The 25,042-nt window shown below is 46.8% G+C and overlaps 1 protein-coding gene across 1 annotated transcript; it reads left to right on the top strand.

Moving 5' to 3' along the window:
• Positions 1-28: 28 nt before the first annotated feature.
• Positions 29-18,307, top strand: LOC106553331 (QRFP-like peptide receptor). Its single transcript, XM_087729217.1, is given in 3 exon segments — positions 29-335; positions 17,072-17,484; positions 17,486-18,307. Coding segments are annotated over 3 exon segments (1,542 nt in total).
• Positions 18,308-25,042: the final 6,735 nt, after the last annotated feature.

Raw genomic sequence — 25,042 nt, 5'->3', positions numbered from 1 at the left:
GCATCATTGGGATGGACATCCTTCCATTATGGTTTTACGTGACACCTATGGATATTATCGCTGTGTCCTGCAAGAACTAGAAGATATTACTAGAAGCAGATCAATCTTGGAAACATTAGTCCTCACAGCCCATCAGTGGCGCCTCATTAACAAAATTGAGAGGAACCTCTCAGAATGGAAATTTGAGCTCCAGAATTTCAGATACAACATTAGTTGGAAATCAGAGTGCATTCACCTTTTGGAAACCAGAGGTTTTCCAGATGTCCTGGACTTCAATTCCTATAATCCCCAGCCTGTATGGGAAGCGAAGTCTAACATATTTGGAAATGGACAAAGTTGGGGAAGTCGGATGAAATAGTAAGCCTAGCTAAAAAGGTTTGAGCATGATTGCCAAGAAAACATGCCTGGACTTCTGCTAGACAACAGATATTTTGGGGTGCCACCTCCTCACTTGGAAGAGATTTTTAAGCCATAGCTTGTTTTTCCACCGCTTCCTGACTAAGCCTTGGTTGGTTGGTTTCTCACAACACATCATTAATCCATTGAGCATTGTGACTTTCAAGAGTCCCTGAAGAGCAGACCTTTTGAATCTCCTACTTCCACATGTGTTGTAGATCTGGTGTGAAGGAAGCTGAGCTGGGTTAATGGTGGTTGTTTTTCTCCCCCTCTCCCCCCAACATAGGTTGATCTCTGAACCTTTCACACTTATGGGGCAGAACGTTATGGCTCATGCATCGTCATGTTGTTAAGCTGCTAGAAAGACCTCCCTTGTTCCATGCTGGGACCTCGGAGAGAAATGTAGAAACCAGATGGAGAAGGCCACAGCTGGAGAACCCATGAACATCTCTCTTCCTGACGGATGATTTAAGTTCCTGAACGTCGGGGACACAGACGAAACTCTAACCTGGGAAAACCGCTTCAAAATGCCTGGAACTCACATCCAAAGAGACCCGTCTTGTAGATCTGCCTGTCACAGAGATTTCAAGGGTGCATTTATCCCAAACATCCATCCTTGATGCTCCTGTGCTCTTAGAGGCCCTCGTGACCTCTAGGCTGGAATACTGCAACGTGCTCTACATGGGGCTGCCCTTGAAGAGCATCCGGCGGCTTCAGCTAGTCCAGAATGCGGCCGCGCGAGTGATTGTGGGTGCACCTCGGTTTGCCCACATAACACCTATCCTCCGCGAGCTGCGCTGGCTACCTGTTGGTCTCCGTGTGCACTTCAAGGTCTTTCTTACCACCCACAAAGCCCTTCATGGTAGTGGATCTGGGTACTTGAGAGACCGCCTTCTGCCAATTACCTCCTCGAGACCCATTAGATCTCATAGATTAGGCCTCCTCCGAGTGCCATCTGCCAGCCAGTGCCGGCTGGCCACTACGCGGAGGAGAGCCTTTTCAGTAGCAGCTCCGACCCTTTGGAACGATCTCCCCGTGGAGATTCGTACCCTCACCACCCTTCAGACCTTCCGCACAGCCCTCAAGAGCTGGCTATCCCGTCAGGCCTGGGGGTAAAGATTATAATTCGCCCCCACCCGAATGCTGAATGAATGTTGTTTATTCTTTTAATTACATGTTATGTTATATGTCATTGTATGTATCCCCTCCCATATAAGTTGTTAGCCACCCTGAGTCCCCTCAGGGAAAAGGGCGGCCTATAAATAAACTTATTCTAATTCTAATTCTAATTCTTGGAGGGGGGAAAACAGAGCAAGAAAAGAGGCACGTTTCTTGAGGCAAGAAAAGAATGCGCAGACAGCCAAATAGTTTTCTTTTCTTAAGAGAATTAAACATTTTTAAAAAAAATTCTGATTTTACAGGCTCTGTAGCTCAGCAGGAATATTCCAAAGCAGGTAACAAGCAGGTTGCAAATGGGATTGGCAACAAAAAATGTGCAAAATTCCCTTTGATTCCTCTCTGCCCTTGGCAACTCAGCCCCCGTTGTGTCTTAGGCAATGTTTTCCTTTTTCTCTCCCCTCTAACCACAAAGATTATTCACACTTTTGCAAAACAGGGAGTGTTCCCAAAACTGGCCTGAGATCCCTTGTTACATGAGTGGTGTGGTTTAGGTTTCTTAAAGAGATGACAGAGTTGGAAGGGGACTTGTAGGTCATCTAGTCCAACCCCCACCCCTACCCAAGCAGAAAACCCTACACCATTTCTGACAGATGTCAGTCCAGTCTCTTGTTGAAAGCTTCCAGGGATGTACCTCCCGCAATTTCCGAAGGCAACTTCTGTTCCATGGGTGAATTGTTTTCCCTGTCAGGAAATGTTTCCTTATTTCCAGGTTGAATCTCTCCTCGTTCAATTTTCATCCATTGTTCCTTGTCTGGTCTTCGGGAGGCAGAGTCTGCTTCGGACAAAACCCCTTTTATTAAACAAATGTGAATTCCTCTCATTCACATTCAGCAAGGCCTGGCAAACCATCTTTCAAAGGAATATTTATGACCACAGACCTTATTTAAGCTTGGAAAGCTGCCATGTGAATATTTTCCCAAACGAGGTGCTGTGCAAGGAAAGATTGGGCACAGAGTCTCTGAGATTCAGGGACAGATCTTCACACTCCTGGAACAAATGTAACGACTGAATGAACGAATTGCTTCCTGCAAAATCCCACCCCCCTTTCGCTCCTCTTTTATTCCCTCTGGGAGTGGCCATTCACTGTCCACCTGTGGCCTTCCTCCCAAGTCGACCCCTATTCTTTAGCTCTTCCCTTCTCCTGGCAGCTCTGCGCATACACACACTGGGAACAGGCTCCAGCTGTTCTTCTGCTTCACTGATATCTGGCTCCGAAGGCAGCTGATAACTGTCAGATGGCCCTGGCCCCCCTCTCTGCCTCTGACGCAGACCCCTCTTCCGAGCCTTCCCCAGACTCCAGGACTGGCCCATGCTCCTCCCCAACCCTCCTCACTGTCTGACTCTGATGCCAGTTCTCTGGCTACTGAACCTACAGCTGAAATCTGAGAAGCAGAAGGATTTTAATTGTCCCTTCCCCATTATCGTTTCTGGTTAAGAGAGCAACACCCCTTGATATGGACAGTTGGTAGCTTTTTCAAGGACGGACAGGACCCAAGTCTTGATCTCTGACAGGTAGGATAGCAATAGCAATAGCAGTAGACTTATATACCGCTTCATAGGCCTTTCAGGCCTCTCTAAGCGGTTTACAGAGAGTCAGCATATTGCCCCCAACAATCTGGGTCCTCATTTTACCCACCTCGGAAGGATGGAAGGCTGAGTCAACCCTGAGCCGGTGAGATTTGAACCGCTGACCTGCTGATCTAGCAGTAGCCTGCAGTGCTGCATTTAACCACTGCGCCACCTTGGCTAAGGATGAGGTGGTTTATAGTTGCGGTGAAAAACAAGGGTGGAGGCAAAGGCTTGATGGACAGAGAAATACGGCTCTAATGTGCCTCGGGCTACTGGCAACAACTCACCTGTTTGAAGATCCAGGATGTTTATATCTTGGGTTCTTGGAAGATTAGAAGGCCGGGCCGAGAGCCAACAATGATGAAGGAAGCAACATCCGTTGTGGTTCCTGCCCCCTCCAAAGTGCCCGGGCTGGAGTCTTCGGTGAGTAACAGCCTTAAACAGACCACGGAATTCTCCATCCCAGGAGAAATTTCATCAGGAGTTCGAACACCAGTTTCACATTTCTCCAGCTGGGGTCTGCGAACGGCATGTGTTTTTTATACTCGTGTGTAACTTAAGACACATTTTTGTGGCTGCTTTTGGGGGGGGGGGAAAGGTTGAACAAGGACAAGGAACGAGGCTACTCCGAATAAGGATGCAAACCATTCCTCCGGGTCTTAAATTTATGCATGGCCTCCGGCCCGTTGCAGGCATCAATAATCTGAAGGGTTTTTAGAAGCTGCAAAGTCAACAGCCTTCTTGTCAAGTGTGGGGGAGAGAAAAGCAGTGGGGTTGGGGCTTCCAGAAAATAATAGGAGGGATCTCATTTTATTTATGAGGACTGTGCCTTCTCCTCTTCTCTGGATTGGTTCAAAAGTCTAAATCTTGAACTGGTTTTAAGCTGTTTGACCCCAATTACCCCTTTCGTTGTTGTGATCTGGAACATCTTATGGATTCTTGTTGGGTACAGTCAACCTTTCCCAATAAACTCAAGGACTCTACAGTCCTCCTCCTCCTCCTCCTCCTCCTCCTCCTCTTCCTCCTCCTCCTCCTCCTCCTCCTCCTCCTCCTCCTCCTCCTCCTCCTCCTTCCTCCTCCTCCTCCTCCTCCTCCTCCTCCTCCTCCTCCTCCTTGCACACCCCACTCCCTTCTAGCACTGATGATATTTCCTAGTTGGGTCATGAAACATCTGCAAGAAAACTGTGACCCGACATATGTGCGCCCGACAACAGCGCGCCGACAAAACCGCGGCGATAAAACCACGACGTCGATAGCGCGCCGACGAATGAGCACAGAAGTGCACCGACAAAAGAGTGCCAACAGAAGCACCATTACGGTTAAGGTAAGGGTTAGGGTAAGGGTAAGGGTAAGGGTTAGGGTTAGGGTTAGGGTTAGGGTTAGGGTTAGGGTTAGGGTTAGGTTTAGGGTTAGGTTTAGGGTTAGGGTTAGGGTTAGGGTTAGGTTTAGGGGTTAGGTTAGGGTTAGGGTTAGGTTTATAGCGCGCTTCTGTCGGCGCGCTGTTGTTGGCGCACTTCTGTGCTCATTCGTCGGCGCGCTATCGACATTGTGGTTTTATCGCCGTGGTTTTGTCGGTGCGCTTTTGTCGAGAGCGCATTTGTCGGTGAACCCAAGAAAACCACCAAGTTCAGAGAGCGCCAGGGAGCCTGCACTCCTCCCCCCTCTCTGCAAACCCCACTCCAGAAGGAGTGGGGAGGGAATGGGGATTTTTGCAGTATCCTTCCCCCTGCCACGCTCACCAAGCCACGCCCACCCAGCCATGCTACACCCACAGAACCGGGAGTAAAAAAAATTGAATCTCACCACTGCAACACAGCAGTTTTCATGAGTGATTTTCCTCTGAAGAGGAACATCAACGAGAAAGCAGAAGGTCTTCAGACCAGCTATCCAGCCTTTCCATTCCAATACAGCCCCTCCTGCTGTTTCACCCACCCACCCCTCATCTCCATCGTCTATCACTACCTGACCCCCTCCCCAGTTCTCATGTCCAATCACCTGCCAATCACCGTGGTTTCATTGACACCATCAGATGACCCTCCCTGGAACTGGACATCAACCCTTCTGGGATAAATCTCCTTCTATGAAGGACGTGGGGACTTGGGCCTCCAAAGGTGATGCTCTTTGTCCATTAAACCCAACGGGGGGGGTCCTCCTCCTCTCAAGCCCTTTCTCACTGCAGGAACTCAAATTCCAGCTGGGTGAACTGTTCCAGATGTTGGAGACCGTCGCAAGCTGGCCGCAGGAATGCATCTTTCCCTCTGTGAAGACTTCGAAGGCTTCAACTGCCTTCTTGATTCCCCTGGTCGCTCCGAAGCTCAGTGTGGCAACTCAACGGTAGAGACGAAGACTGGGCCATGCGGCTTCCTACGTACAGGTAGTCCTTGAGTTACAACAGTTTGCAACAGTGACCGTCTTAAGGCAGGGGTGAGTAGCTGCCGGCATTACTGCGGCTTCATCGTGCAAAAACCATCTGCGCATGAGCACAACGTTAGAAGAAGGGGCGGGGGGAAATACATTTTTGCAATGAAGATTGCATAGAATTTTTATTTTATTTTCCATTTTCATAGCATATAATCACATGTATACTATTACTGGTCAATATCATGTTGTATTATTAAGTACTTACATCAATTCATCTTACCATCAACTACCAAAGAGAGGAAAAAAACCCAGTTATTGGCTCTTCTGCTCTCCATACACCATATTTATACCTTATCCGACACTTTCTTCCCCCTCTCTCCTCCCCCTTTCTACATCCTGTCTTCCCTCCATCATTTTCTACTCTACTTCCCCTTCCTTTCTCCTTCTCCTCTCTCCCCTTACCACTCCTCCTTGTACACCTCATCTTCCCCCCTCACCCTCTCTCCTGTCCCTCTCTTCCTATCTTTCTTCTCTCCCCTGCTTCCCACTCTTCTACATCCTGTCTTCCCTCCATCCTTTTCTACTCTACTTCCCCTTCCTTTCTCCTTCTCCCTCTCTCCCCTTACCACTCCTCCTTGTACACCTCATCTTCTCCCCTCACCCTCTCTCCTGTCCTCTCTTCCTATCTTTCTTCTCTCCTCTCCTTCCAACTCTTCTACATCCTGCCTTCCCTCCATCATTTTCTACTCTACTTCCCCTTCCTTTCTCCTTCTTCTCTCTCCCCTTACCACTCCTCCTTATGCACCTTATCTTCCCCCCTCCCCCTCTCTCCTGTCCCTCTCTTCCTATCTTTCTTCTCTCCTCTGCTTCCAACTCTTCTACATCCTGTCTTCCCTCCATCATTTTCTACTCTACTTCCCCTTCCTTTCTCCTTCTCCTCTCTCCCCTTACCACTCCTCCTTCTACACCTCATCTTCCCCCTTCCCCCTCTCTCCTATCCCTCTCTTCCTATCTTTCTTCTCTCCTCTGCTTCCCACTCTTCCTCTCATTCACTTGGTGTGTTTCAGTTTCTGAGCAAAATCCCTTTTGTGTTGATGGTACTTATAATTCCATTTCAATATACATAAAAAAGAAAAAATAGCAGTATACATGTACAATCCTAATACCTTAAAATACAACACCCCTCCTCCAACTTAGTAAACTCCGGGTCCTCATTTTACCCACCTCGGAAGGATGGAAGGCTGAGTCAACCCTGAGCCGGTGAGATTTGAACAGCCGAACTGCAGTCAGCTGAAGTAGCCTGCAGTGCTGCCTTTAACCACTGCGCCACCTCGGCTCTATATCGGATTCACTTAGCAACCGGGTTACTCATTTAATAACCGCAGGGATTCCCTTAACAGCTGCGGCAAGGCAAGGCATAAGATGGGACAAAACTCATTTAACAACCGTCTCACTTTAGCAGCATCGATTTTGGGGCTGGACTCCGGTCGTAAGTTGAGGACTAACCGAATAACAGAGTTGGAAGGGATTGCTATTTGTTGCTGGATATCGTGCTCATTTGGCTGCTGGGAATCTGGGTGCCTAATATTGAATCAAACCCAAAACCACAAATGGATTTCGGCCCTGCCCAGAAAGAAATCATCCCTTTCTTTCTTTCCTTGGATGCATCTCCCATAAACGTGATGCCGAAGCTATGGCACGCATGTCAGAGGTGGCACGCATGCCCTCTCTGACGGCATGTGACCCATCATCCCCATTCAGCTCCACTGCACATGTGTTGTGCACCTCCACCAGCCCTCTGGTCTTCGGGTTTAGTTTAGTTGTTTAGTTTAATAAATTTGTATGCCGCCCACTCCCTTGGGACTCTGTCATGCATGCGCGGGGACGGGTCGTGTGCAGGGGGGCCGTGGGCTGGTGCATTTAGGGGGTTCGGGCACGCATATTCACACACGTACACACGCACCTTGGGCACTCAGTCTGGAAAAGATTAGCCCTCACGATCCACACAATCTCGTTTCTGATGTGGTCCCTTCATTTGTTCCACCAGCAGAGTCAATATTGCGACGTCTGTCTCACCTGCGCTTCATGCTGTGGTCAAATGCGCCATCACAATAGAACGGACATCCTTGTCTTTCGAAGCCAAATTTAAAAAACCTGAACAACCACATCCTGGTTCTCTTGACCCACACATCCTTGTTCCCGAGGGGAAGACCGGAAGGAGGGATGGGGGTGGGGTGGGGGGAAGGTGTTGATACAGGGAATTCAAGTCAATCGTCTCCTTAGCGGCTGGTTGATCTTCTCCTTCAACGGTAGACTTAAAAGGAGGAGATGGAGAAATATCAAAGCTCTACGTGAACGTGGCAAGAAAGTTAGGGAGATCCTGTCTCTGTGGATCTTCTAGCCTACGAAGAGAGGGTGGAGAGAACTATAGGCCAGGCACGGAGATCTCAATAGTGAAAGAACTTCCAACGAACTCCTAAGGAGATCAAAAAGAGGTTACGAAGGCACGCACAAAACTTTTGATTCTCTTCTGCACTCTCTGAGTCTCGAGCCAGCTTCGTTTAATAGAATAACAGAGATGGAAGGGACCTTGGAGGTCTTCTAGTCCAACCCTCTGCTCAGGCAGGAAGCCCTGTGCCATTTCAGACAAAGGGTTATCCAACATCTTCGTAAAAGCTTCCAGTGTTGGAGCATTCACAACTTCTGGAGGCATGCTGTTCCACTGATTCATTGTTCTCACTGTCAGGAAATTTCTTCTTAGTGCTAAGTTCCTTGATTAGTTTCCACCCATTGCTTCTTGTTCTGCACTCAGGTGCCCTGGAGAATAGCTTGACTCCCTCTTCTTTGTGGCATCCCCTGAAATATTGGAAGACTGCTATCATGTCTCCCCTAGTCCTTCTTTCTATTAAACTAGACCTACCCAGTTCCTGCAACCGTTCTTCATATGTTTAAGTCTCCAGTCCCCTAATCATCTTTGTTGTTCTTCTCTGCACTCTTTCTAGAGTCTCCATATCTTTTTTACTTCATGGTGACCTAAACTGGATGCAAATATTCTAAGTGTGGCCTTCCAAGGCCTTATAAAGTGGTATTAACCCTTCACGTGATCTTGATTCTCTCCCTCTGTTGATGCAGCCTAGAACTGTGTTGGCTTTTTTGGCAGCTGCTGCACACGGCTGGCTCCTATTTAAATGGTTGTCCACCAGGACTCCAAGATCCCTCTCACAGTTACAACTATTGAGCGAGGTACCACCTATACTGTCCCTGTGCATTTCATTTTTCTTGCCCAAATGTAGAACCTGACTTTTTTTTCACCCTTGAATTTCATTTTCTTAGATGGCTCCCAATGTTCACGTCTGCCAAGATCCCTCTGTATCTTGAGCCTGTCTTCTGGAGTGTTGGCTGTTCCGTCCAATTATTACTGAAAAGCTCAAACAATTTTGGCCACCATCTCTAAACCCTTTAGAGATAATACACCTTCAATGTGAGGCCCAAATTCATCCCCTGAGGGCATCATATTAATTCCCACATACCATTTTTAAGCACTTCTGGGGGGGGGGGGAATCAGACTCCCAGCTACAAAAGGCGTCTTCTCACACAAGTCCTTAATCTCCAGGATTAGGGGATTCTCTTTAATGACTGCTCAAGACTTGGAAAAATCTGCCAGTCGAAGCTTTGGGTTGAGTTAGATTTTTTCCGGGGTTGGCTCCTAACCGTGGGTGTATAATTATAGCTGAGTCTAACTGCTAGGAGTAAAATGCCAGAGTAGTCGCTGATAATTTGAGAGAATACACAGCCACTTTTGTCATGCCATACTCCGGATCTTTGAGTCGACGCTGTGATTAGAGGAACCACGCCAAGGGTTTCGGGGAGATATCTCACTCGGCGGAACAAAGCAAATATCATTTATCCTCCAGCATCCAACCTGTGCAAAGAGAACCTGGCCTGCCAACAGGTGTGCCTTTGTCTGCCCCACCTGTCCTGCTTTCTCCTCCTTGTTTACCTTAGCTATACTGTGTGTGTGTGTGTATGTGTGTGTGTGTACATACATACATATATATTTATCAGCACAAATACAACATATATATGTGTGTGTGTGTGTGTGTGTGTGTGTGTGTGTGGTATTTGTGCTGATAAATAAATAAAGGGAGACTAGTATAGATCTATTTCAAGCTATTTAGCTCTCATCAGCTAGCCATACCCTTCCTGGGATTCGAACCTGGGCTATATTACATCTTAGGCAGACGTCTTAGCCATTAAGCCACAGGCTCTCCTCCTTATCAGCTGAAGCCAGGGAAGAAGGTATATATTTAGTGTCACAACCCCTGGTAAGCCCCAATTATGGGAGGAAGCTAACTGCTTCCATTATCTGTCAATCGGCTCATCACAAGAGTCCATCATGACAGAAACCCAATATTTTTACTGTTGCCTTTGTTATATTTGTGTGGTATTTGTGCTGATAAATAAATAAAGGGAGACTAGTATAGATCTATTTTAAGCTATTTAGCTCTCATCAGCTAGCCATACCCTTACTGGGATTTGAACCTGTGCTGTATTACATCCTAGGCAGATGTGTTAACCACTAAGCCACAAGGTTCTCCTCCTTTATTTCCTTGACACTAAATACATACCTATTTCCCTGGCTCAGCTGATAAGGAGGAGAACTTTGTGGCTTAGTGGTTAACACAACTGCTTAATATGTAATACAGCACAGGTTCAAATCCCAGTAAGGGTATGGCTAGCTGATGAGAGCTAAATAGCTTGAAATAGATCTGTACTAGTCTCCCTTTATTTATTTATCAGCACAAATGCAACACAAATGTAACAAAGGCAACAGTAAAAATATTGGGTTTCTGTCTGGATGGTCTCTTGTGACGAGCCGATAGACAGAGAAAGGAAGCAGTCTGCTTCCTCCCATATTTGGGTATACCAGGGGTTGTGACACTAAATTCGGTGAATATAATTCAGTGGCTACAAAGGACAGGAGCATAAATATGATGAAAAAAAGATTACAAGGACAGGTTTTTAACTCAACCAGCAAGAGAGAGTTAGGATTAACAAGGTCTTCACTGGCTATGTGAAGGATATCACCGAAATTTAACAGTTCGAAGGGACCTTGTAGGTCATCTAGTCCAACCCCCACCCACCCACCCCCGCCCAAGCAGGAGACCCTACCCCATTTCTGACAAATGGCAGCCCAGTCTCTGGTTCACAACAAACATTAGAAGGATGGGTTTTTCTGGAACCCTGGGAAGATAAAAATCCAGGTTAGGAATGAGATTGAGGACAAGGAATGGAACCTAATCAAGGAGAGCAGGAGAAATTCAGAGGATAGGAAGTTGGATTTTTTGGGACCTCTCTTTTACTTCATCACAAACGGTGCCAATTGGACAAGGATGGAAAAAGGAGAAATGAAGTGACTTAGTTCTGGGAAATCCATCACTGGTTGAATTGTCAGATTTATTTATTTCCATAAAGACATTTTTAAGTTGCCCAATGGCGCCATCTGCAGGCTGGGAATAATATTACAAGGCCATTCAAACGTTTTCTCTCCTCTTCAGTTATGGCTCATTCAAGGTTTTTTTCAGAAGGGGTTTCTTCTTCTTCTTAGTGCTGAGCAAGATGGGCTGGCCCAAGCTCACCCAGCCAGCTTTCTTGCCTAAGGCAGGACTAGAACTCACCATCTCCTGGAAATTGGCCCAGGCTCACCCAGCCAGCTTTCTTGCCTAAGGCAGGACTAGAACTCACCATCTCCTGGAAATTGGCCCAAGGTCACCCAGCTGGCTTTCATGCCTAAGGCAGGACTAGAACTCACCATCTCCTGGTGATTGACTCAAAGTCACCCAGCCGACTTTCACGCCTAAGGCAAGCAACTTCTTCTAAAAATGTTGGTTTGTTCTTGTTTTTCCAGTTTGGAAAATCTTTACCCTTTTTGTCAAAGCGTTGTGCTGTGTCCAGATGAAGTGGTTACATTCATAATGGGAGCTTGGCCAAGTGGAAAGTGGTAAACCGGCCATTGGAGTTGGACAAGAGCGAAAGCAGAAAGGAAACACGTTCTTAATTTCAATTTTTCCCATTGTAATTGACATTTACTCTTGGACTGCGTCCCTATCAAGACTCTGATCAGATCCGAAAGGAATTCCAGATCGCTGCGTTCCCACAACTTCTCTCCAAGCGCTGAGGATAAAGCCTGCAATTGCCTGCCTGCTATACACAAGCTTCCTCCTTCTGCCAGATTCTGCTCAGAACCCAGCTGGGGGGAAGGAGAGGAATCAGATGGGATGTTCTTCTTGTGTCCATTAAACTCATATCAACTGGGGGGGGAGGGAGGGAGAGTGGGGTGGGGGAGGAGAGCAATTGTCTTCAGCGGATAGTTCAGATTGAGATGGCTTAAAAGGAATACTTGGTCAACAGATTCCTCCTCATCTCTGTAAGTTCCCAGGAGAGATGCTGTTGGTCTTCGGGTTTTGAAAACTCTACAATCAATTGTAATTAGGTAGATGAGAGGGAGAGAGGAGATGATATGAGATAGATAGATAGATAGATAGATAGATAGATAGATAGATTAAGATAGAATAGATAGATAGATAGATAGAGACAGACAGACAGACAGACAGACAGACAGACAGACAACAGACAATCAATAGAGGATAGATGAAAAGATGACATAGATACTGTAGATCAGTGTTTTTCAACCTTTTTTGTGCAAAGGCACACTTTTTTCATGAAAAAAATCACGAGGCACACCACCATTAGAAAATGTTAAAAAAATTTAACTCTGTGCCTATATTGACTATATATAAGGTGTTTTTCCCACGGCACACCCTTACACTATGTCACGACACACTAGTGTGCCGCAGCACAGTGGTTGAAAAACACTGCTGTAGATAGCTAGATAGCTAGATAGATGATAGATAGACAATAGATGATAGATAGATGATAGATAGATGATAGATGATAGATAGATAGATAGATAGATAGATAGATAGACAGACAGACAGACAGACAGACAGACAGACAAACAGACAATCAATAGAGGATAGATGAAAAGATGAGAGAGAGAGAGAGAGAGAGAGAGAGAGAGAGAGATGATATAGAGGAGAGGAGGGGAGAGGGAGAGAGAGGGAGAGGATAGATAGATAGATAGATAGATAGATAGATAGATAGATAGATAGATAGATAGATAGATAGATAGATAGATAGATAGATGTTAGATAGACGATAGATGTTAGATAGATGATATAGATAGATAAATAGATGATAGATAGATAGATAGATAGATAGATAGATAGATAGATAGATAGATGGATGGATGGATGGATGGATGGATGGATGGATGGATGGATGGATGGATGGATGGATGTTAGATAGAAGATGGATGTTAGATAGATGATAGATAGATAGAATAGATAGATAGATAGATAGATAGATAGATAGATAGATAGATAGATAGATAGATATTAGATAGATAGACGATAGATGATAGATAGATGATAGATAGATGATAGATGATAGATGATAGATGATAGATGATAGATGATAGATAGATGTTAGATAGATAGACGATAGATGATAGATAGATGATAGGTAGGTAGGTAGGTAGGTAGGTAGGTAGGTAGGAAGGTAGGTAGGTAGGTAGGTAGGTAGGTAGGTAGATAGATAGATAGATAGATAGATAGATAGATAGATAGATAGATAGATAGATAGATAGATAGATAGATAGATAGAAGAGAGAATGAAGGGTATAGCAGAAGATAAATGATAGATGATATATTACATAGATAGATAATAATTAGAGAGAGAGGGGGAAGGGGAAAGGAGGGGAGGGGAGAAGAGAATGGTTTTTATTTATAAACCACCCAGCCATTCAGGAGTTGGGCGTCCGAGCCATTCAAAAGCAAACATCTCCAAGCCAAGCCAGGCCTCTGAGGCCATTGTGGTCGCCCCGTAGCTATTATTCCCCCCAGAGATAAAAACCTTTTCAGCAGGCAAAAGGCCACCACTTATGGAAAGCAGACACGGCCAGCAAGTCCTCCACAGCTCTCTCTCTTTCTCTCTCTCTCTCTCTCAGCTCTGCTAAAGAAATAATTTGTGATGCTAATGCCTGAGGATTGCAGGGAGGGGGTTGGGGTGGGGATGGAGGGCCAAAAGGGCCCCTGATGCAAGAAGAAGAGGGGGGGAAAAGGAAGGCCAAATACATTTCAAAGCGCAGAGAAGTAAAAATGAGCTGTCAGAACATATTGGCTCTCAGAAAAGTGGGAGGGGGGTTGATGCAGAATTTCCCCTGTTCCTCTTAAATTGCTCCTTTCCCACGCTCTGCTTGCCGGAGAATTTTGCATTCTCTCTCCAGACTTCCCGGCCAATCAAACAGATGAAACGATTCACAGTCCAGGCTGAGCTCTTTGGTCAGCCACGCCAGACCCCCGCCACCCACCACCCCCCCACACCAAAAAAAATAAAATACTTCCCAGAAGCTTTTCATAATTCTCCAGCAGCATTTTCACATTCCACCTCTCTCCTTCCTGTGCGATGACCACTTTTTCCTAAACAGAGCAAAGCCCGAAAATATGTCCAGCAATATGTTGCAGATGCCGGATTAAAAGAGAGAAAGAAAAAAAACAAAAGGAAAGGATGGAAAGGAAAGAGAAAGGGGAGAAGAAAGGAAAGGAAAGTGGAAAGGAGAAAGGGGGGAAGGAAAGGAGAAAGGGGAGAAGAAAGGAAAGGATGGAAAGGAAAGGAAAGGAGAAAGGTGAGAAGGAAAGGAAAAAGGAAAGGAAAAAAGGTAGCGAAGGGAAAAGGATAGGAGAAAAGAGAAAGGAGAGAAGGAAAGGAAAAAGAAAAAGAAGGGAAGGGGAAAGGATAGGAGAAAAGAGAAAGGGGAAAAGGAAAGGAAAGGAAAAGGAAAAGGAAAGGGGAAAGGGAGAAGGAAAGGAAAAAGGAAAGGAAAAAAGGAAGGAAGGCAAAGGATCAGAGAAAAGAGAAAAGGGAGAAGGAAAGGAAAGGAAAGAAAAAGGAAAGGAGAAAGGGAAGAAGGAAAGGAAAAAAGGAAAAGAAGGGAAGGAGAAAGAATAGGAGAAAAGAGAAAGGGAGAAGGAAGGAAAGGAAACGGAAAGGAGGAAGGGGAGAAGGAAAGGAAAAAGAAAAGAAGGGAAGGAAAAGGATAGGAAGAAAAAGAGAAAGGGAGAAGGAAAGGAAAGGAAAAAGGAAAGGAGGAAGGGGAGAAGGAAGGAAAAGGGAAAAAGGAAAGGAAAGGAAAGGGAAGAGAAAGGGGAGAAGGAAAGGAAAGCAGAAAAGAAAGGAGACCAAGTAGCGGAATTTTGAGTAGTTCGGAGAACCGGCAAATACCATCTCTGGCTGGCCATGCCCCCTTCTATTCTCTGCCTTCGAGTCCCAGCTGATTGAAAGGGAACAGGGATTTTGTAGTATCCTTCCCCTGCCACACCCACCAAGCCACGCCCACAGAACCGGTAGTAAAAAGAAATTAAATCCCACCACGGATCTACATTTGTGGCTTAGGGCCTTCAAGGAAAGTGTCTTCATGTGTGCAGTGTCCCAACTGAGGATTGTGTGTTTATACACACACTCTCTCTCACACACACACACACACAGGGCAAGCCAAGGTGAATGGTCCCACTCTGTCTCCGGAAGACCAGAGAATAAGAGAGACAAGATAGATGAGATAACCTTCAGGGTTGCTTTTCCTGGCACACATTAAAACCTGGGCATCTTTTTTGTGGTGGTTTGGGACAGGCGTGCTGGGAAGGGGGTGGCCCGGGCGTGTGAGTGTTTCTGTGTGCATCCAATCGTTGCCGATTGTGAGCTGTGGCAGGGCGAGATGACCAAGTGAGAAATTATGACTTGCTGGGTGGGGAGGCAAAATTGGAGGGCTGCAGATCCATGACCGGCTCGGTGGGGGTCGGTGGGGGGGGCTGTCACTTGCACGCGTGAAGAGCGTTTGCTGTGCTTCAGTGAAGTGTGGAAGTGTGGAAGGCATACGAGGGAGCCCAGTTGCTTTGCTGCAGGCATCTTCCAGTGAGGCTCCTGAGTCCCCTTGTTGCCAGATCCGCCTCTGCTCCAGGTAAGTTCATTTCTTTCCAAGGGCAGAGATTCAGGAGGCAGGCAGGGAGGGAGGCAGCGAGTGTTTACTGCTATTGTTTGGAAATAAAGGATTAGCAGTTGGAAAAGAGGCTGCAGCACAGAATATTCCAATAGTTGGATTCTGTCCTCCCCCTCAAGAAATTCAGAGAGCTGATGCCTTCCCCACCTCCTGTTCTAGTAGTTGCGGGAAGAGAAGAAAGAAAGAAAGAAAGAAGAAAGAAAGAAAGAAAGAAAGAAAGAAAGAAAGAAAAGAAAGAGGGAGGGAGAAAGAAAGAGGGAGAGAGGAAGGAAGGAAGAAGGAAGGAAGAAGGAAGGGGAGGGAGAAAGAAAGAGAGAGGGGGAGGGAGGAAGGAAGAAGGAAGGGAGGAGGTAGGGAAGGAGGATGGAAGGAAGAAAGAAAAAGAAAGAAAAGGGAGGGAGGGAGAAAGAAAGAGGGAGAGAGGAAGGAAGGAAGAAGGGAGGAAGAAGGAAGGGGGAGGGAGAAAGAAAGAGAGGGAGGGAGGAAGGAAGGATGAAGGAAGGGGGGAGGGAAGGAGGACGGAAGGAAGAAAGAAAAGAAAGAAAGGGAGGGAGGGAGAAAGAAAGAGGGAGAGAGGAAGGAAGGAAGAAGGGAGGAAGAAGGAAGGGGGAAGGGAGGGAAAAAGAAGAGAGGGGGAGAGAGGAAGGAAGGGAAGGGGGAGGGAGGGAGGGAAGGAGGAAGGAAAGAAAGAAAAAGGAAGGAAAGATGAAGGAAGGGGGAGAGAGGAGGAAGAAGGAAGGAAGGAAGGAAGAAGAAAGAAAGAAAGAAAAAGAAAGAAAGAAAGAAAGAAAGAAAGAAAGAAAGAAAGAAAGAAAGAAAGAAAGAAGAATTTTAGCCTCTTGTTTTATCAATGGATTCACAAGCTGCAATCTGGGGCCTCTGACTGTCAATTTGTGAGATCTTGTGCTCTTGTGCTGGGGAAAGTCAGAAAAAAGAATGTGTGAAATTATAATTACACTTTGCAGAAAGAGGGAGGATGGAAAGAGGAAGGAAGGAAGGAGAAAAGGGAAGAAAGAAAGATCTTTTAGAGGAAGGAAGGAAGGAAGGAATAACAGAGATGGAAGGGACCTTGGAGGTCTTCTAGTCCAACCCTCAGCTCAGCCAGGAAGCCCTGTACCCTTTCAGACAAGTAACAGTCAATCTCTTCTTTAAAACCTCCAGCCTTGGAGCCCCCACAACCTCTGGAGACAACTTCCCATCCACTGAAGAAAGAAAAACCATTTAATCAGGATTTGCTACGCTTCCTTAGCTGACGTCCCACCTTTTCATTTAAAAACAAAATCCCTCGTGGGCAGGAACCCTTCCTTCTCTCCCTTCCTCTTGAAACCTCTGCTCTTCTCCCTCCAAACCTCAGTAGCTCCTTCTCGGCTCGTCCAGGTGGTAACCATGTCCTTTCTCCCTCCCACCCATGTCGTCTCCACCAGCTATGAACCTCTCCGTTCTCGGGAGCAGCCGGAGCCGTGGACGATGCCACCCAACCTCCCTTGGTCCCGGGCAGCCCAACGGGAGCAGAGGGCTGGGTTGGGCCCGAGGTAGAGAAACTGCTCTTCCTGTTCGACGAAGATCCGCTCGTCCTCAGCCTCGCCCTCCTCTACCTGGCGTCCTTCTTGGTGGGGTTGGTGGGCAACGCCCTGTCACTCCGGATGCTGACTCGGAAGCGGAGGGGCGCCATGCCCAGCCTGAACGCCACCCGCAGCCTCCTGATCAACCTGGCCATCTGCGACCTGATGGTGGTTTGCATCTGTATGCCCATCACGACGGGGAACCTGATCTACAAGGCCTGGGTCTACGGAGACTTGCTGTGTAGGGCGGCGCCCTTCATCCAAGCTCTCTCCGTCTCCGCCAGCATTCTCAGCCTGACGGTTGATCAGCGTGAACCGCTATTACAGCCTGCACAACCCCTTGAGAGCCCGATCCTTCTTCACCCACAGGAAGATCTTGAACACCATCCTGGTTATTTGGGTCTTCTCTTCGGGCATCTGCATGCCCCTCGTCTTCACGAACCGGCGAGACGAGATCGGGGTGGGGCCCGCCGACGATGTCCCGCTGGTGTTCCCCATTTGCCGCGAGGTGTGGCCCCGGGAAGAGCTCAAGCAAAGCTACAACGTCTTCCTCTTCTGCGCTCTCTACTGCCTGCCGGTCTCCTTCAACGTGGTCATCTGCTTCTTGACCGTCCGTCGGCTCTGGAGGCCCACCGGCACCCTGAGAGATGGCAGCGCCTTGAAGGAGAACTTGCTGGCTTCCCGGCTGAAGATCCGCCGGACGGTGGCTCAAATGGTCATCGCCTTGGTCCTGCTCTTTGCCATTTCCTGGTTGCCCTTTTACCTGGTGGACATCTGGATAGAGTTCCACGGCCCCAAGTCCTTGAGGGACGAAGAGCCATCTCCTCTGGCCTTGCAACTGCGGGCTTTTTCTCAATGGCTTAGCCTCACCAACTCCAGCCTGAACCCCATCTGCTACTGTCTGGTGGGGAGTCTCTACAGATCGGCTAAGGAAATGAGGAGCAGGTACCAGAAGAAGGTGGCTTCCCTTCTCAGCTCCTCCCCCTCGGAAAAGAGCTGGCTGTCTTCTCTTCCTGAGATGCTTTCTCACGGGAGGTCGGTGAACTCGACTATAAAAGAACCTGACTTAGCAACTCGAAAAGAAGGTAACAATGGCCGCAGCCACAGCTGCAGTAGCCTGGTCTAAGATCATCTTATAGATCAACTGCGGTTATGGTAAAGGTTCCCCTCGCACATAAGTGCTGGCCGTTCCCGAACTCTAGGGGGCGGCGCTCATCTCCGTTTCAAAGCTGAAGAGCCAGCGCTGTCCGAAGACGTCACCGTGGAAGAATAAAGTCCTGTTCTTCGTGATCTGCAAAGGACAGCGTGGCGAACTCGTTATATTAAGCTGACCAGGTTTATAAACCATAATTTGGAGCTTTAAGACCTGAGCTAGGCAATCGTGGCCTGCCCAGGTTGCGAGGCTACAAGCAAGCCATGGCTTAAAAACGATGGGCAATTGGATGGAATGCGGTGGCTCGGGGGCTAAGACGCTGAGCTTGTCAATCAGAAGGTTGGCCGTTCGGCAGTTCGAATCCCTAGCGCCACGTAACGGAGTGAGCTCCCGTGACTTGTCCCAGCTTCTGCCAACCTAGCAGTTTGAAAGCAGTAGCAAAATTAGGGATCACCTTTGGTGGGAAGGGAACAGCGTTCCGTGCGCCTTTGGGGTTGAGTCACGCCGACCACATGACCACGGAGACGTCTTCGGACAGCGCTGGCTCTTCGGCTTTGAAACGAAGATGAGCACCGCCCCCTAGAGTCGGGAACGACTAGCACGTGTGTGCGAGGGGAACCTTTACTTTTACCTTACACAGAGTAGCCTTGAGGCTCCCTTGAAGGCCCTCTTGCTTGAATTGTGAGATTTCAAGAACTGCTTGTTTTTGTTGTTGCCATTTTGTGCGTTAATCTCGTGCTTATTATTCATAAGATGCTTGGAGTCTGCATAAATGGTGCCAATCACAGTAACCGATAAATAAATACATATCCCCTTTCTGGGAGGACCTATCTGCAGTCTCTTCCTCTGTCTTCCTTCTGGATCTTCCTCAATAAACTCATCCCCTAACAAGCAAGCTTTCAACTGCTGGTGATGGATGCTTCCCCTGTCTCTTGGTTTTATAGAAAGGACATTTCAAGATTGTACAGGTTGTGTATGTATGTATGTATGTATATAGATAGATAGATAGATAGATAGATAGATGGATGGATGGATGGATGGATGGATGGATGGATAGATAGATAGATAGATTATAGAGATAGAGATAGAGATAGAGATAGATAGATGATAGATAGATAGATATAGATATAGATATATAGATAGATGATAGATAGATAGATAGATAGATAGATAGATAGATAGATAGATAGATAGATAGAGATAGAGATAGAGATATATAGATAGATATATAGATATATAGATATATAGATATATGCATGCTGTATTTGTGCTGATAAATAAATAAAGGGAGACTAGTATAGATCTATTTCAAGCTATTTAGCTCTCACCAGCTAGCCATACCCTTACTGGGATTAGAACCTGTGCTGTATTACATCTTAGGCAGATGTGTTAACCACTAAGCCACAAGGTTCTCCTCCTTTATCAGCTAAGACAGGGAAATAGGTATGTATTTAGTGTCAAGGAAATAAAGGAGGAGAACCTTGTGGCTTAGTGGTTAACACATCTGCCTAAGAGGTAATACAGCACAGGTTCTAATCCCAGTAAGGGTATGGCTAGCTGATGAGAGCTAAATAGCTTGAAATACATCTATACTAGTCTCCCTTTATTTATTTATCAGCACAAATACAACACAAATGTAACAAAGGCAACAGTAAAAATATTGGGTTTCTGTCTGGATGGTCTCTTGTGATGAGCTGAAGGACAGAGAATGGAAGCAGTAGGCCTCCTCCCATATTTGGGCATACCAGGGGTTGTGACACTAAATACATTTGTTATTTTTAATTTAGGAGGGAAAAGAGCTGAGTTTTCCCTTTTGTTTTGCCCTGCCTGCTAATGGTGGCTTTGGGAGGTTGGTTTTTATGGGACGATTGAGTCAGTTGGATCATCACTGGAGGACGCAGCCTAACAACTCTGATAATTAATGAATTAGACTTCGTTCTCGGAGCAGAGGCACCGGGCTATAAACCGAGAGGTTGTCAGTCCTGGTTCTGTTTTGGGTGTGAAAGATGCCTGGGTGACTTTGGGCCAATCCAGTGGTGGGTTTCAAAATTTTTAGAACCTCTTCTGTAGGTGTGGCCTGCTTTGTGGGAGTGGCTTGCCGGCCATGTGACTGGGTGGGCGTGACCAACTTGTAAAATGTGGTGAAACTCACTTAACAACGCTCTTGCTTAGCAGCCAAAATGTTGGCTCAGAAACTCTGGCATTTGAAGCACGCAAGTCTTAAAGCTGTCAGGTTACAAGACCCTTGCACCCCTAACCCTTTAGAAAAAAAAACCCAGGGGTGTTCAAACTTGACAGCTTTAAGACTTGTGGACTTCGACTCCCAGAATTCCTCCTCCAGTCATGTTGACTCAGGAACTCTGGCATTGAAGGGTGCAAGTCTTAAAGCTGTCAAGCTACAAGACCCTTGCACCCCTAACCCTTTAGAAAAAAAACCCAGGGGTGTTCAAACTTGACAGTGTTAACACTTGTGGACTTCAATTCCCAGAATTCCTCCTCCAGTCATGTTGACTCATGAACTCTGGCATTTGAAGCACGCAAGTCTTAAAGCTGTCAGGTTAGAAGACCCTTGCACCCCTAACCCTTTAGAAAAGAAATCCCCAGGGGTGTTCAAACTTGACAGCGTTAAGACTTGTGGACTTCAACTCCCAGAATTCCTCCTCCAGTCATGTTGGCTCAGGAACTCTGGCATTGAAGGGTGCAAGTCTTAAAGCTGTCAAGCTACAAGACCCTTGAACCCCTAAACCTTTAGAGAAAGAAACCTCAGGGATGTTCAAACTTGATAGCTTTAAGACTTGTGGACTTCAACTCCCAGAATTCCTCCTCCAGTCACGTTGGCTCAGGAACTCTGGCATTGAAGCACGCAAGTCTTAAAGCTGTTAGGTTACAAGACCCTTGCACCCCTAACCCTTTAGAAAAGAAAACCCCCAGGGGTGTTCAAACTTGACAGCTTTAAGACTTGTGGACTTCAACTCCCAGAATTCCTCCTCTCGCTCTTCATCTTGATGATGTGCGGACGGGCGGGGGGAGGGAGCTGGAACCGGTTCTAAACGGCACTGTAGATTTGTGGAACCTCTTCTATAGAAGAGGTTAGAACTGGCAGGAACCCACCCCTGTGTCAATCACTCTGTCTCCCCCTCACCCAACTCACAGGATTTGTTTGCTGGGGAGAATAGGAGGAAGACGGAATATTGTGTGTCTTCAGTGCCTCGAATTATTTATAAAAAATGATAAAGGCAGGACATAAACCAATAACCATAAGCATAACAGCTTCTCCGCCTGCTAACCCTCTTGAGTCCTGAACTAATGAAAAAAGATAAATGCGGTGTATGCCCAAATGCCAATCAAACACTCAACCTCCCTGCCACTCCGGAGACCAAGGAATGGAAACTCCAGAATCTGGGACTAATGACCTGGAAAGAAATGAAAATGACACGCAACACTGAAGTTGTCAGGTATGCGTTAACGCCCCGTGATAAAAGCTGGGATGTTGACGCCAATCCATCTCTTAACTGGCTCCCTTGCAAACAAAGCTCAAGGACATTAAAAGGCTCTTTGCCGAGAGAGGGAAATGGAGAGGCCTTTGGTTTCCCATGAGACTCAAATATGGCCTCCTGGATGTTTTGATATCTCGGGCAGGGGCATCAGCTCGGAAGGCCCCACACTCAAAACTGGAAGATGATACAGCAACTGTCAAGTCAGCTGCCATCACACTGGAAAGAGTCAAAAGGAAGAGATACCATTCTTGATAAAGGTCGGATCGTAATATTAGCATTCCTGGTTGGTTTTTGGTTTCGTGGTCCAGACTGCCTCAAAGGCCTAGCCTTAGGCAATACATAATACAAATAAATAAATTTGAAACGTCCCCTGAATTTCAGCTATGAAGGGACTCCTCATTTCGATGCCCCTTCCTGTATCCTGAGCCGATTTCCCTACAAATCAAGCAAGAATTGTGACTCTTGAATTCTCACCAAAAAAACAAAACAAAAACAGGATCTGGTAAAGTCACTTTAAGAGGAAGGAGAAAGGGAGAGGAAAGGAGAGGAAGGAGAAAGGGATAGAAAGAGGAGAGAGGATAGGAGGGGAAGAGGAAGAGAGGAGCAGGGGAGAGGCAGGGGAAGGAGGAAAGGGAAAGGAGAGAGAAGGAAGGAAGAGGAAAGGAGAGGAATGAGGGAAGGGATAGAAAGAGAAGGAGTGAGGGTAGGAAGGGGAACAGGAAGAGAGGAGTAGGGGAGAGGAAGGGAAGAAGGATAGGGAAAGGAGAGAGAAGGAAGGAAGAGGAAAGGAGAGGAAGGAGGAAGGGATAGAAAGAGGACAGGAGGGGGAAGAGGAAGAGGAAGAGAGGAGCAGGGGAGAGGCAGGGGAAGGAGGAAAGGGAAAGGAGAGGAGGAAGGAAGAGGAAAGGAGAGGAAGGAAGGGATAGAAAGAGAAGGAGAGAGGGTAGGAGGGGGAAGAGGAAGAGAGGAGTAGAGGAGAGGGAAGGGAAGAAGTAAAGGAAAAGGAGAGGAGGAAGGAAGGAAGTAGAGAAGGGAGGGAGGGAGAAAAGAAAGAAAAAGTGGGGTAGTCAGTTGGCTGGGGAATTCTGGGAGTTGAAGTCCACAGGACTTAAAAGTCGCCAAGATTGAGAAACACAGTCCTAGAAGAACATATTGTCCAAATGCGCCCTCTTGTGGTGAGACGTGGAGGTGCTCCGCAAATTGGCAGAGTTCTAGCTACCTAAGACCCCTGCCAGTTTTCCCACCCGGCAGATTTCACACAACTATGCCAGGATATTCATGAATCTGCCATCCAAAGCAGCCGGGAGGAAAACTTGTCACCTCAAACTTGGCCCTGGCTTGTTTCTGGGCAACGAAGGAATGGTCAACGGATTGAAGTTCTCACCATGCTGGTCTTCCTAGCTGCAGAAAAAGACCAGGCGTGAATATTATCTTTCTTAAAAAGCTGCTGGAAGAAGATGTGAGAGCATTCCCAATGATGAAGCGTGGCGGGAGCGCCCCCCTCTGTTGATATTTATAGGGCTCAAACCGTTGTGCGCATCAGATGCTCCTGGAAGATGCTGATCAGAAGATACTTCCTGGGCGAAGGAAGAAGGGCCCTGTTGCCATGTTCATCCTTGTGGCCTCCAGAGATCTCCCTTGCTCTGCTCCATTCCGTCAACCTTGAAAAGTCAATCCATCCTTTCTTTCTTTCTTTCTTTCTTTCTTTCTCTTTCTCTCCTTCCTTCCCTCCTTCCTTCCCTCCCTCTTTCTCTTTCTCCCTCCCTCCTTCCTTCCTTCCCTCCCTCCCTCCTTCCCTCTTTCCTTCCCTCTTTCTTTCTTTCTCCCTCCCTCCTCCCAAAGGGAAATCATCAAATCCATTAAAAAGCGAAAGTTAGACTATTTTGGACATGTGATGCAACACGCAGAAAAATGCAGCATCCTTCCGTTAATCCTCCAGGGAAAGATTGAAGGCAAAGGAGATCCAGGCAGAAGAAGAACATGGTGGCTTCAAAATCGAAAGGACCGGTTTGGACAAAACTCAGCAGCACATTTTTCATGCGGCTGTTGACCAAAAGAGGATTGCCAACATGATCGCCAACATCCAATGATGGATTTGGCACAAGAAGAAGATGGTGTGGAGGAAGAGATAGAGGGGCATGGTTCAAGGATCTAGGGTGCTTTAGGAAGGACATGGTTGAACAATAATAGAAAAGGAAAGGAAGAGAGGAGAAAAGGAGAAGAGAGGAAGGGAGAGGGAAGGAAGGAAGAGGAAAGGAGAGGAAGTCCGGAAGGGATAGAAAGAGAAGGAGTGAGGGTAGGAAGGGGAACAGGAAGAGAGGAGTAGGGGAGAGGAAGGGAAGAAGGAAAGGGAAAGGAGAGAGAAGGAAGGAAGAGGAAAGGAGAAGAAGGAGGAAGGGATAGAAAGAGAAGGAGTGAAGGTAGGAAGGGGAACAGGAAGAGAGGAGTAGGGGAGAGGAAGGGAAGAAGGAAAGGGAAAGGAGAGAGAAGGAAGGAAGAGGAAAGGAGAGGAAGGAGGAAGGGATAGAAAGAGGAGAGAGGGTAGGAGGGGGAAGAGAAAGAGGAAGAGAGGAGCAGGGGAGAGGCAGGGGAAGGAGTAAAGGGAGGGAGAGGAGGAAGGAAGAGGAAAGGAAGGAAGGAAGGGATAGAAAGAGAAGGAGAGAGGATAGTAGGGGGAAGAGGAAGAGAGGAGTAGGGGAGAGGCAAGGGAAGAAGTAAAGGAAAAGGAGAGGAGGAAGGAAGGAAGTAGAGAAGGGAGGGAGGGAGAAAAGAAAGAAAAAGCGGGGTAGTGATAATACAAAATAAGTTTATGGTATACTAAGCAAAGCAACCCAGAATATATACGTACCTTAACCTTTTATATGGAAAATTAAATGTCTAAAAGTGATAAATAAGAATAATTAACTATGTGAATTTATACCTATAACTGTATGTAAGAGATGAAAAATTTAAAAAAAACATTTTGAAAATAAAAGGAAGGACATGGTTGAGAAAGTAAAGATGCCGGGGTGGGTGGGTGGCTAGAAATGATTTACAAAAAGCGGGTGGGGGGAGAGCATAGGGTAAGTTGAGTCACCTGGAGGAGAAAGGGAGACGGAGAAGACCAAGGAGATTTCAACATAGTCTTTAAGTGGAAGAAGTGAGAGTGGAGCAGAAGGACGCCAACAAAGTAGCAATAGCAATAGCAGTTAGACTTATCTACCGCTTCATA

Source organism: Thamnophis sirtalis, unplaced genomic scaffold (genome assembly GCF_051295495.1).
Source record: "Thamnophis sirtalis isolate CommonGarterSnake01/CBP01778 unplaced genomic scaffold, rThaSir2_p1.2 scaffold_14, whole genome shotgun sequence".
Lineage (NCBI taxonomy): Eukaryota > Metazoa > Chordata > Lepidosauria > Squamata > Natricidae > Thamnophis > Thamnophis sirtalis.
The sequence above is the reverse complement of the archived record's forward strand: the minus strand, read 5'-3'. Positions and strand labels throughout refer to the sequence as shown.